General features: G+C 42.7%; 1 protein-coding gene across 4 annotated transcripts in view; it reads right to left on the bottom strand.

Annotated features, from left to right (window-relative positions):
- The window catches only part of SAP30BP (SAP30 binding protein), a 60323-nt gene that overhangs the window by 30313 nt on the left and 15693 nt on the right, over positions 1 to 14317 (bottom strand). For all 4 annotated transcript variants that reach the window (XM_048819243.2, XM_048819245.2, XM_048819244.2 and 1 more), the window contains one exon: positions 804 to 846. In XM_048819243.2, coding sequence (XP_048675200.1) covers positions 804 to 846 — 43 coding nt within the window. The remainder of the gene's footprint in view (positions 1 to 803; positions 847 to 14317) is intronic.

The following is a 14317-nucleotide window of genomic DNA, read 5'->3' as shown; positions in this document are numbered from 1 at the left end:
CAGCAAAGAACTCCGTCCACCACCTTCTTCAATTTACCATTTTACTAACTATAATCATAAGCAAACTCACTATGGTTAGCCACAGTGAAGGTGTAGTAGCAATTGCAGGTACAAAAGTGGTTCTTTAAGCAGGTAGGGCTAGACCTTTTGCAGAATTCTATTTGTCGAGGGTAACTGTTTCATAGGCAAGAAAGAGATCAGATTCTGCCCCACCATCCTGCTGCTCATGACAAAGATGGAACAGATTTTGTATTTAGGTTGGTAAGTTTCCATGCCAGTTTTGCAATGTTGACTTAGGCTACACAGTCTAGGGATTCCTTCTGTAGCACAATGGCAACAAACGGAACCCATGTGTTACAATACATCCATACTTTAAATAGAAAATAAAACTAGCAGTAGTGTTGATGAGGCTATTTTCAGTAACAATTTTCTTAAGTCCCTCCCCTTCCCCTATTATATGAGGGTTCTGAAAGAGGCTGCCTGGACAAAATCATTACTAGTTTTTATTTTCGAGATGAATAAAAAAAAAAAGACCTTTTTGTATTTCCCCTATATTGGAGTTGCATATAAAAATATTTGCACACATTTTGGGCATGACTGCCTCCCGTCCGAAGTTCAAGCCAAACAAACATTAGCCCAGTAGATTAAGTCACTGAAAATATTCCACTGAGATGAAAATGAGCACAGAGGATAAGCCAATTAAAAACTGCATGAACAGAAGGGATCCAAGATCTTCATTAGTGGAGAGAGAAGCAGATGGTTTGCATGTATATTTTAAGATCTATAGCATTATGTCAACTTACCAACTAGCTCCTGTGGATCTCTCTTCTCCAGTTCTGAGAACTCCTGATGGAGGAAAATATAACAATGTTAGCAAGATAGGTCATGCACTAGAGTCACTGGCTACTCAAACATATATATTGGCTCTCAGAACAGCTAGATAAAGATTAGAAGGAAGAAAGCAATGTAAAATATCAAACACAAGGCAATGCTCGCCCTCAAAATCAGAAATGTAGGACTGGAAGGGACCTCAAGAAGTCATCAAGTCCAGCCCTCTGTGCTGAAGCAGGATCAAGTCAACCTAGACATTCATCTCTGACAGGTGTTTGTCCAACCTGTTCTTACAAACCTCTAATGATAGGGATTACACAACCTCTGTGGGAAGCTTATTCCAGAACTAACTACCCTTATAATCAGAAATTTTTTCCTAATCTAAAATCTCCCTTGCTCTTGATCAAGCCCATTATTCTTGTCTTGCCTTCAGTGGTCGTGGAGAACAAATGATCACTGTCCTCTTTAGAACAACCCTTAACATATTTGAAAACTTATCAGGTCCCCTCAGTCTCTTTTCTCAAGACTAAAGATGCCCAGTATTTTTAACTTTTCCTCATAGGTCAGATTTTCTAAACTTTTTATCCTTTTTGTTGTTCTTCTCTGGACTCTCTCCAATCTGTTCACATATTTCTTAAAGTATGGTATCCAGAAGTGAACAGGTATTCCAGTTGAAGCCTAACCAATGCCAAGAAGAGTTGGACAATTACATTCAACACTCCAGCTAATACACCTCCAAATGATATTAGCCTTTTTTGCAACTGCATCACACTGTTGACTCATTCAGTTTGTGATCCACTATAACCCACAGATCCTTTTCAGCAGAACTACTGACATCACGAAAGCCATCAAACCCTTATAGGTTTCTGCTTTCTATTCTTGCAAAGACAATTTTATCGAAGAATTAAGCCTTGGTTTCTACAAGCACTGAGCATTCTCAGCTCCCAGTAACTTCAGTGAGAGTTGTGGTATTCAATACCTGGGTGGGTGGGAGGGAGTATCAGGTCTTAAGACCATTGATTCATCAAGCCTGGTACCTGACCACTGACCGTGGATAACGCCCAGTGAGTGCTTCAGAGGAAGGTTCCTACCACCCCTAAAACATACAACACACTTAGCCAATAGTGCACAGCCATAGTATATCTCCCTGTTAGGGAGCCTTTTTATTCATTCACAACTCAGACTTCAATATTAGAATTCCCTTAAAGGGGCATAAATGGAAACAAGATCCCATATAAATTGTTTGGTAGACCCCAGTGCTGTCCAAGATCTCAGTGAGATCACCATGAAAAAGGGGGAAGTAGTCAAATGGAGAAGTGAAAATGCCAGTCTATCAGTCTTTTGACAAGGTACTCCCAACAGTGTGATTAGCACTACAGAATAGTAACATCCAAGCACCAGAGTTAGCACTGCAATGCACAGCAGGATCAGAAGCAACACCAGTTCATTATCTTTGCTGACAGAGCGCCTCAGATAAGAGTTACTCATCGCAACAGGAAATATTGCTGATTTGAGGGGATTGCTAAGTAGTGATAAGACCATGGGCCAAATTGTTCGTGGTTACACTCATGTGAGGTTATTCTGAACTTACATAGGTTTAAGAGAAGAATTTGGCAGTATGGATTTCTACAAGAGAATGGGGGTTATGGAAAAAGGTCATCTTGAGAATGTGGTGAAAGATTATCCAGGGCCAGGTTTGGGAAGCAAGCATCAAAACACTTCGAAGGTCCCAGGAAAATGACTAGTTCTTACACAATTCTCCCCAAATGACACAAGGACCCTGAAGCAGCCGTGGCAAGAGTATTCTAACCACCTCCCTCTTCCCAAAAAAGCCTTTCATGATTCATTGGGCTCTGAGTCCAAAATTCCTCAGCTTCTCAGAACACTGAATCTATTCATTCAACCTGAAATGAACACAATGCTGCCTCCTTGTTGCTTAGCAACCAAACTTTCACCACTATACTCCATTAAGGAGGGGCTTTTTATGTTGGGTGAGCGGAAGAGAAGGAGAGGTCAGTAAGCTAATTTGCACATTTGCTGTGCCAAAATCAGGCTGGCATTATAAAAACCACCAATTCCCAGAGGGCTTCACTGCCTTTGGGATCAAAAACCCAGCATTCCTTTTGTAGAACTAAATGCAGTGTAGTGATATTTACCGCCTTTCATTAAAAAGCATTGTGGCTGCGAGTACATTCGGGTCATAGAAACATAAGGCTGAGGCTATTTTAAAAAATGAGGTACATGGAGGAACACATGTGCCTGCTAGCCAGCTGGCTAGGAACCAGTCTTGTCCTTTTATGTGGAACTGAAGTGGACTGGACTATTGTGTCTTTGATAGTACTGATCTTCCTATACATAGCTAATGTGCCCACAGTGTAGTCTCTAGATGCCAGTATCCTACCACTTATTCTCTCAGGCCATTTAAAAGCCTTTTGATGGATAATAAGTATCTATTTTTAATTTTCTCCTGACTATATCATTAAATTAGGAGTCTGCAGGAAATTTCCCAGCAAGTAATTTTAAGTATCCACTGAGAGGAGGGACACTGTCTTCAGGTTAAAGCACTGGACTGGGATTCAGGTGATATGGGGTCTGTTTCTATATTCCTAACAGTGGGTGACTGTGGGTAAATCACCAACAGTGTGTGCCTCAGCAGCCCATCTGTAAAATGGGGATAATCCTTCCCTACCTCATAGGATTGCTGTGAGGGCAAATTCATAAAATGTGAAATATTCATATACCAAGAATGAGCACAACAGACTAGCCTATGAAAAAACAAGTTCATACAGTTACAGATATGGAAGAGAATCATTGGGTCCTTCCCCTCCAACCAATGCCGGATTGTGCCTAGAGTGGTTTAATCATGTCTCAAGCACAGTCTCATGGGAGACCATTCCACAGCTTAACAGATCTTACTATCTACATGTTATCGCACTTTTCACCCTGATATCTAGACACTAAATACACAAATTTAAATCTTAACATCTTTGTGGGGAAAAGAAAAAACACTACTTTTTACTCCACCCATAGCGAGGTGGTTATTTGATTGTTCTTTTCTTCTGAGGGGATACCATTGGGAAAAGAGGACTACTTCAGTAAGCACCTATTGTCCCTAGTCCTTATCTAGAGTTCTAGCCTCTCCTTGTTTTTCTAGAAGGAATACCTCGATGACATTAACACATGAATGAGAATGGTACACAGAACGATGGGAGGAGATCCCCTTGGAATGAATTATACTGCTGCGAACATACTTAAAGGTGGCCAAAGGAAATGGTCAGAAATTCAACAGCTTTTAGAAATGTGGTAACTTTCCCAATAACTGCTAAGAAGGGCATTTACCACATATAGGTAAAGTTGCTGAATTTTCAAAACACCATTTGCAGGTCACCTTTAAATCATCTGGAGCAATCATTGCAATGGTAAATCTGAAACTGAGGCCATTGTCTACACTGATCTAAATTATGCTGATCTAACTACTTAACATAAGAACAGCCATAGTGGGTTAGACCAACGGTTCGTCTAGTCCAGTATCCTGTCTTCCGACAGTGGCCAATGCCAGGTGCTTCAGAGGGAATGAACAGAACAGGTAATCAAGTGATCCATCTCAAATTAAACAGCTTGTGTGTGTTCACACTTGGCTCCTTGTGTCAACAGTGCGTGTTCTCACTAGGAGCGCTTGTATTGATTGTATTGTCAGTGTGAGGTATTGTGGGACAGCTCCTGCATTAACCTAATTACACTGATCGTGACTATGCTGTTCAGGGAGGTGGTGTTACTAAATAGGCACTTACACTGACAGGAGCCAAATTTAAGCAAAGACACTTCCACAGCTAGGTCAATGCTAGGCAGCTTACGTCTATCGTGTAGGCCAGGCCTCAGGAAAGAGCAGACAGTAGTCTTAACAGTAGTAACTGGATGACAAATTCCTCTTGGTAACTTTCTTGTTTTAAGCATAAAAAATTGAGTTTTAAGACCTGTAACATATCACAAATAAATTAGGGCGGAACAGGATTGGTGTGATTCTATGAAATTCCAAAAATCACAAATATAGTATTGATTTCTAGGAGGAAAATGTTTCTCTATCTTGGTTTGTACTCTACAGTTCCTAGAAGGAAAGAGTCTTCCCCATTTATGACGGTTTATACAAAATGGATCACCCTAACACTTGGTCGAAATATATTTAACCAAAGGAGCCACCTGTACAAGACAGGCATGATGCCATCATCTCCAGACGATCCAGAACTGCAGTCATGCCATCAAGTCCAGTCTCCACATCCTTAGGGCACAACCAAGACATCAGAAACTCTAAACATGCACAATGAAGAAAACAAGTTCTAAGGAATCATAACCACACCCTCTGCCCAGAGGATATGAATTTTTCTTACTGATGAATGAAGTATACCTGCTGTTCCATGATTAATAACCTGAAGGCATCTAAACAACCTTTCATTAAGTCCCTCATTTCAAACCTTACAAATGGCTTGCCATTAAAATGAAGGACTGGTTCTTAGCCCCTACATGGTACTTTACTCACTCAAAAGTAGTGATCCTCAACATCCTTTGCACTAGGCAAGAAGTATCCCTATATAATAGATGGGAAAACAGAATTTCAACACCTTGCCCAAAGTCATACAGTAAGGGCTTGTCTACACATGAAAGTTATTCTGGAATGCCATAGCTATTCCAGAATAACTCCATATGGGGGCATTTATTCCAGAATAAAAGCATCTTCTTCCAAAATGTGTTAAATGAATTCAGAAAAAGCCACATTTTCTCCCTTCCAGTATACGAGTCCACACATGAAGTTAACTCAGAATAATTCCAAGTGTAGACAATCCCTAAGGATTTGTCTTCACTACCAGGGAGATCGACGCAGCTGCAATTGATACAGCAGGTGTTGATTTATCAGGTCTAGTGAAGACCGACTAAATTGACGGCAGAGTGCTCTCCGGTTGACTCCGGTACACTTGATCCCCAAGAACGGTAAGATAAGTCAACGGGAGAGTGTCTCCCATCGACACAGTGTAGTGAAGACACTGCGGTAAGTTGACCTAAGCTACATCGACTGCAGTTAAGTTATTCATGTAGCTGGAGTAGCGTAACTTAGGTTGACATACCCCAGTAGTGTAGACAAGGCTACAGATAATGGCAAAGAGATTAGAACTCGGACTATCCACATCCACCAGCACCTCCTGGGAGCACAGAACTTCTAACTTCTCAAAAGGTCCACATAGCATTAAAGGCAGGAGTAGGCAAACCTCTACCCCATCCAACTGCCCCCTGACTGCCCCCCGGGGCCTCCTGCCCCTTATCCAACTCCCCCTTTCCCCCTGCCACTCAGAGAGGCAGGATAGGCTTATTTGAAAGCCTGGGATGTGGGCGTGCACAAGCCGTGCTGCCCGTGTGGCGGCGTTGCTGTGGGGGAGGGGCCAGGGGTGAGCTTCCCCGGCTGGGAGCTCAGGGGCCAGGCAGGACAGTCCTGTGGGTCGGATATGGCCATAGTTTGCCCATCCCTGCATTAAGGCCTGGTCTATACTTAAAATATAGGTTGACAAAAGGTAGAAATCTACAGCTCTGAGCACCACAGCTATGTTGGCCTAAGCCCGAGCATAGAGGCAGCTAGAGTGATGGAAGAATGCTTCCCCTCAACCTAGTTACTGTCACTCAGGGTGGTGGAGTTCCTACAGTGATGGAAAAGCCACTTCCATTGCTGTAGTCTGCATCGATGCTACGAGGTTACAGCAGTGCAGCAATAGCGCTGTAGCTATGCCACTATAGCGCCTGTAGTGCGGACATGGCCTTAGACATAACTCCCATTAGTGTTCGTGGGACTTCATATAAACAAAGGCTTTACTCTGCATGGTTCCCCTTGAGATTTTGGCATAGGCTTCAAACACATGAAGCAGCAGTGAGGGTGTTTAAATTTTAAGAAAAACAGTGAACTGTTTTTAATGTGCTACGGATCTGATCCCAGACCAAGTTAAAAGTTGAGGGAGGGAAAGCTTTGAGGAATAATATAAAGAGGCACAATGTAAAAGTGCAGGGTTACCACCCTTTAGCATGGTAAGTGGAAAAGAATATCCATTTTTGACACTGACTAACAAGTTTTCCAGAGCATTTAAGAAAAGGAAGATATTTTGACGACTATAAGTAGAGGAAAATTTTAAACCCCAGAGTAAGGGATCTGATCTGTTTACACAAGGCATCAGAAGCATTCATAGTACTATATACTTAAAGCACTGGAAAAGGAGAAGTTAGCTCAGTGATACTCCAACTGTGGCTTGTGAGCCATAAGTGGCTCTTTAATGTGTCTCCTGTGGCTCTTTGTGATGGAACAATGAATTCACACTACTGTGGCTTTTGTGGGTCATGTTGATCGCTAATTTGGCTCCTGAACCACTGAGGTCCGAGTATCACTGAGGCTAGTCAAGCAGCACTGTGCATTGGTTGTGTCCAGAATCAAGCCAGATACTTATGCCGCCATAAAATACACATTCCTTGGTGAAAATTAAGTCAATAAGTCGGACATCTGTGAAAAATTGTCCATAGTGACCATGTTCCAATGGGGAGCACTCACTGAAGTTAACAGGGCTTGGATTTCACCCCCAGTGTTTCACTGAGAGCCAGCACTGCTTTGTTTTCACAACCTTGAGCTCTGGAATGCTGTGTGGGAGGGTACCTACATTTATGTTTGTGGTTAAAGTCTTTTTCTGGACACTGGGCTGACAACACTAATGAAATCAAGCCAGAGATAAACTGCTGCTTATTTAGCCAATAGCTATCTCCATCACCAGGGAGGTATGAAACTCAGACAAGCTACAGAAAAAGAGCTGACCTCTTGTTCCTTCATATCCCAAGCTTAATGGAAAGGCTTTTGTCCCATCTGATATTGCAAGCGGATATGTGAAAACTGCCAGAATGAAGTATAAAATAAAGGGGTTTTTCCCCACCCCATTTTGTGGAGGACAGAGTGAATATATTCACTAAGTAGTAGTAGGCGGCATCTTTCAGTCTTGAGACCATGGATATGTGCTCCTGAGAGGTAAAGAATTTACTCAGTTGGTTTTATGGCAGCCATGGCTGTGGCTGAAGAGACCCACTTGAGAGAGAGAGAGACACAATCTCTGCTTACTAAGGTTTTATACTAAAGGCAGGTTTCAGAGTAGCAGCTGTGTTAGTCTGTATCCGCAAAAAGAAAAGGAGGACTTATTTGTTACTCTCTAAGGTGCCACAAGTACTCCTTTTCTTTATACTAAAGGCAGATCTTGTCTTCAAAATGGGAGGTTTTCTCCAAATCTTGCACTACTGCAGAGCCACCGGTGCTCAGAACAGTGGGAACACTAGTGTAAAATAGTCCATCTCCCTTCTTCTCCCATTAGAAGGGGAGACCTTTCCCATCTCTCTCCTCTCAAGAAAGGTGTACCCCACAATTCTTCTCCTCACCTCCCCAGTTGGGAAGGTCAACTCTTCACTGCCATCTATCCCCCTCCTGCTGGTCATTCCTCAATCATCGTGTTACTGTTCACAGCTACTCCAAGCAGTGGCACACACCATGACATTTGCCAGACTGGTCAGTTTCACTACTGCTGCTTTCAGCTTCTGAGCAGTAGTGAAGGGGACAATAAATCTTACAGAGATGCTGCTAATGGTCAGCATCTGGTGCAGGTGGATGGAGGTGCAGAGCAAGGAAATATAAAAGTCAGATTTTAGGGACCTCTGATCACCTACATTTTTAAGATCTCTAGACCGATCTCATGCATAACAAGCCATATGATTTCTGGTCTGCATGTTCCAGAGCAGTTTAGCAAGACTTACAAGATTATCATTTTCACCAATGATTGACTTCAGCTACTATTTAAGTTTCAGTATTACTGTTCTGCTAGCATTCAGAAAAAGTTTCCCCATTTACTACTGCTGAGCAAGTAGGCAAGTGCCTTTTTCAAACCTTGGGCAATGAGACACTCCCTCTGGCAGCCCAACGGTTGTATTTATTATTAAACTGAACCATCAAGATGGATTCATATCTGTTGACGAAGGATAGGCACGGTTTCTGCTTGTTACATGTAAGAATTGCAACATGAAAGCAAGGTATTCTAGTTAAACTCCCCATCCTACTGTGGTGAGATATGGACTGTGAGTAAGAGATTCAGTCCAACAAAACTGCAGGGTGTGTCCCCACTATGGAAGGTTTTTAAACAAAACAAAAACCAAACAAAAAAAAAAAAACCACACCACACAAGAATACAGCCTACCATCAGGTCCCAATGCAAAAATCAACAGCAATCCCCTCAGTGGGAACAGAGATTAAAACATAGGAAGGAAATGAAAACAATATAAATCTGACACTGAAGAATTTAAGCTTCAGAAGATTTACCGAGAAAAGTCCATTTTATTTGATGGAAAGAATGGACTTATTTACAACAATGCTTGCTAAATCCTTCCTGAGACAAAATCCATAAATCCAGTACAAAGCGCACACCCACACCGCAGAACACCACAGCTACTGGAGTTAGGATTGGTACCCTTTGGCAAGAGCTGCCATCAACTTCACAGCTGCAGTGGCATAAATTACTAGGAGCGCATTTTAATCATGCGGAAGGGGAGGGGGCAGGGGAGAGAGGGAAGATAACTGCCTTGTGGGGAAGGAAAGCATGTAATGGCTAGAGGGACTTGGGTGTGAAAAAACAAGATCCAAGTTGTAAAATTGGATTGACTGAGAAGTCAATGTCAAATTCCCCAGCTTGGGTTCTCTCCTTTCCCATGCCTTTTCAACTGAGCCAGACCCACAAACTCCCTCTAGTTTCCCCACCACTGCTGATTAAAACAATGGAATGGGTTAGAAGCACCAAGTTTTCACATAATTAGCCTGATCTTACTTCTGTTAATCAGATCCTCCCTCCTTTTATTTATTGTATCTGCTCTTTCGATCTGGTCTTAAATTAGATCGTACCTATTCCAAAGGTTTACAGTGTCCTCCTATTAGTCAGTACAGCAGCCAGCACAATGGGACCCTGATCCGGGCCTTTGGACACTTCCATAATAATTTTAAACACACCTTGATAATGCTGTTATCCTTTCCCAGCCTGGGCATCCTGAGGCATGATGCCTTCTGTGATTTATTTAGACATTTCTTTAGTGCTCACCAACTTGGTGTCCGATTACTGAACAAAGTTTTAAAAACAAGTCCACATATGCAGATCACAATTGGTATAACAGTGCCCTGAAAAGAGAGAGGTAGAGAGTTCCAAAGCCAGGGATCTTGTGTAAGGACTGGCCTCCAGTTATTCACTGGTTCAATCCCAGTCAAAACAAGAGCATGCTAACTGACAGGCTGGCATGGCTGGACATCAGGAGAGAGAGACTAAATGAAATGAACCCACTGAAGTGAGCTGTAGCTCACGAAAGCTTATGCTCAAATAAATTGGTTAGTCTCTAAGGTGCCAGAAGTCCTCCTTTTCTCTTTCCACCGATTGTTGCAATTCAGTGTCCAGACTCAAAGCACATTCATGATACTGCAGACTGGGCTGGCAGAGATTGATTTATTACAGGGACAGCTATTTACACAAAAGTACATTTGTAAAGAGATGAAAAGAAGTTACAGCAACACTTGTGATCACTCACAGGGTTCAAGCAGAACGTACTGCCTAGTAGAAGATGACCTTTAATCCAAGTTTTCATTAGAGCGTTTGACCAATACAAAGATACTTGCTTGTTGGTGGTAGGGTCATTACAGCAGGTTTCACCCCACAGGAAAGTAGGCACAGCTAAAAGTGAATGGACATTTTCCTTCTCTCTACAACAATTCATGCATTGGGTGGAGGGAGGGGAGTAAAAATCTCGTTAAAGAATCTGCTAAGGCAACAGCATCATTCAGTTGATGCAGAAAGGATCTGAAGTCTGGATGCAAACACTTCATCTCCACTACCAGCCATAACAAAGCAAGAGGGAAAAATACCTATATGTAGACAGGAAAGTTTATGATTAATTTCTCAACCCTTCTCAGGGCAATGCACATGCTCCAATACACGGAGTTAGTTGGATGACCTAGTCATTCCTACAGTAGAGACAGACAAAATATTAAAATCCATCAGACTTGAGTTAAGAGCAAAGAGTGAGCTGCAGGAAGAAATGGCAATTTCACCTCCCACCCACAAAAGTTGCCAGTTGTAACATATGCTACATTAGAGAAGCTGGTAAACAAAATAGAGTTCAAGTGTGTGGAAGGAGGGGGCGAACAAGAGTACAAAGTTTTATTTCCTTTCCCAACAAAAGAAAAAAGAAAAGGAGAATCCCGGGAGAAAGCCCAATACAAGCCCATTTCCTATAGCCATATCCTGTTTGCCAGCTCTGTCACATGGCTCCAGGCAAACTGCCCAGCTTGGGAGGAGAAAATGAACTTATCAGAAAAATGAGAGGAAGCCGCTGGGGCCATGTCCTGAAAGCACTGAAAAACAGAGGCGAGCCACCTTTAGTGAAGAATTGACAGTTTCCATACTGCAATATGAGTATTTACTTCTATACTGGAGTCGGCAACCTTTCAGAAGTGGTGTGCCGAGTCTTCATTTATTCACTTTAATTTAAGGTTCCGTGTGCCAGTAATACATTTTAACTTTTTTAGAAGGTCTCTCTCTCTAAGTCTATATATTATATAACTAAACTATTGTCGTATATAAAGTAAATAAGGTTTTCAAAATGTTTAAGAAGCTTTATTTAAAATTAAATTAAAATGCTTATCTTATGCTATGCCTCTCGTGGAGGTGGAGTTATTAAGTTGGTGTAGTAGGCGAGTTACATCAGTGGGAGCTACATTTTAATAGCTTACAGAGTTAGGGCAACGTAAAACTACCTTACATCGACCTAACTGTAGTGTAGACCAAGCCTGAGGGACCACCTCTAGGCATGAAAGGGTTGGTTAAGATATGAGAAGGTTTGCACTGATGCTGTATGGTGTCATTGCTCTGTAAGTAACGAGAGATTTCCAGGGCTCTCAATCTGGCACCATTCAAGAACATTTAATAGAGAAGTTATGAAGCCAGGAATGTAAAATAAAACAGCAGGTTTCTCTGCAGGTAGTCAGAGGGTCAAAAAATAAGTCATGCTTTAATACAAGTGTGCATATTCTTCCAGTCTAGCTCTAGCTGGTGAAAAGAATACAAGGAAAGTGGCACCACAAGTTACTCAATGTTCTGGAAGTTTTTATAAAACAGACTTTAAAAAAAAAAAATCTTTCAGGGCTCTTGCTGAAAGGACGAGCCACACCTGTGTCAATAATCTGTGGTATTCAGCACTTCAGGGAGTGAAGAGTCTGTTGCGGCTTGTATGCCTGGCGGGGGAGGAATGAGACATGTCCAAATACGTGCCTACTCATCTTCCAGAACAGTTCGTAAGAGCTGGTTTACTGAATTCAGGGCTGCAGCTTTGAACCCAAAGTTTAAGCCAACAATGCTACGATCTCTCTCTGCAGTTGTTAAGACAAATGGGCTAGAGGCAGAGGGGGGAAACATGAGAGAGAGAAAAAATAGAATAAAACTTTCAGTGCCAGGTTCATTCTTTCATGTCAAATTGTGTTTAGCATTTGCCAATATACTCAGGCAGACAAAGCTACTTGTAACCATGCTCACCTGTCTAGAAAAAATGGCTAAGATACACCAACTACTTTAAATTTCTGATACAAAGAGCACTTATTTTAAATAGTGGGTGAGGACAGTACAAGAAACTGACTTATCTGTACTCTTCTTAAAAACCTTCCAGGCATAACAACAAAAGTGAAATCTCTCAATACTTTTGGTTTCTTAATGGGAAGCCGAAAGGCAACGTGTCCAATGCTAAGAATAAGGGAGAGGCACAATCAGTGACTTACTTTGTAAAACTAGGCAGATCAAGCAGGTGTTCTGATTGCAGGAAGCCAAGAGAAAAGAGAACACTGATATAATGTTCAGTGGATACAGTGCTACTCCTACAGAGAATGCTAAGGCTGGTTTATTGTAAAGCATTTCAAAGTCTAAATCAGAGAGCAAGTAACTTGAAGTACATTTTCAGGGTTGGTGGATTCCTGAAGAGAAGAGCAACTGAGATAAAATTCAACCTCACAATTCATTGTGGAAAGGTTAACTCCTACCAGACCATGCCATGTCTTTCAGAAGGTCAATACAGGACCACTGCAGTCATCACCGAATATAGAGGTTTTGGGAGTTGAGGAAGTTTTACAACTGGCTCCTGAACCAGACTAGTTTTCAAAATTCCCCAATGACATTTTTAACAGCTGCCCCTTTAACACATGAAAGCAGAGGAATGACAGTCAACTTGGCCTACTTTTGAGCTTCGTCACCCATAAACAAAACATTAACATTCATCATAAGAATGGTCACACTGAGTCAGACCAATGGTCCACCTAGCCCATTATCCAGTCTTCCGCCAGTGCCAGGTACTTCAGACGGAATGGACAGAACAGGGCAATTACAGTAAAAGCTGTTTTATCTGGCATGTTGGGGGGGATGAGGGGTGCCGGTAAGTGAAAAATACTGGCTAACTAAGGGGGAGGGAGTTCGGGTGTGAGAAGATGTGTGGGGCAGCAGGTTAGGGTGCGGGACGGGGGTGCTGCGGCACTCACCTCAAGCAGCTCCCTGCAAGTGACCTGTCATGGCTGCTCCTAGGCGGAGGCAGGGCAGGCTGCTCCATGCACTGCCTCCGCCTGCAGGCGCTGCCCCTGCAGCTCCCATTGGCCGCGGTTCTCAGCCAATGAGAGCTGCAGAGCTAGTGCTTGGTGCGGGTCGGGGGGCGGAGTGTGCAGAGCTACCTGTGCGCCTCTGCCTAGGAGTGGCCAGCACAAGTCGCCATTTGCGGGGAGCCGCCTGAGGTGAATGCCCCCCAGATCCGGCACTCTGCACCTTCTCCTGCACCCCACCCTGCTGCCTCAAGTTCCCTCCCACACTCCAACTCCCTCCCAGAACCCGTGCTCCACATTCCCTCCCGTGCCCCATCCTTCTGTGGGCCCCACACCAACTGGACTATAAACCAGAATTTCAATGAAGATGAGAAATGCCAGTTTATAGAGCTTTCCAATTGGTGAAGTGCCAGATAAAACAGCTTTTACTGTATTAAGTGATCCAGCCCCAGCTTCAAGCAGTCAGAGGTTTAGGGATACCTGGAGCATGGGGTTGCATCCATGACCATCTTGGCTAATAGCTATTGATGGACCTATCCTCCATGAACTTATCAAATTCTTTTTTGACCCATTATAATTTTGGTATTCACAACATCCCCTGGCAAGGAGTTCCACAGGCTGACTATGTGTTGTGTGAAGAAGTACTTCCTTACGTTTGTTTTAAACCTTCTGCCTATTAATTTCATCGGGTGACCCCTGGTTCTTGTGTTATGTGAAGGAACAAATAATACTTCCTTATTCACTTTCTCCAGACCAGACTAATGATTTTATAGGCTTCTATCAGGCCCCCCTTTGTCATCTCTTTTCTAAGCTGAACAGTCT

The sequence above is a fragment of the Caretta caretta genome, chromosome 14 (genome assembly GCF_965140235.1).
Source record: "Caretta caretta isolate rCarCar2 chromosome 14, rCarCar1.hap1, whole genome shotgun sequence".
In the NCBI taxonomy this organism is placed as follows: domain Eukaryota; kingdom Metazoa; phylum Chordata; order Testudines; family Cheloniidae; genus Caretta; species Caretta caretta.
Note: the sequence above shows the minus strand (reverse complement) of the source record. Positions and strands in the feature narration are given on the sequence as shown.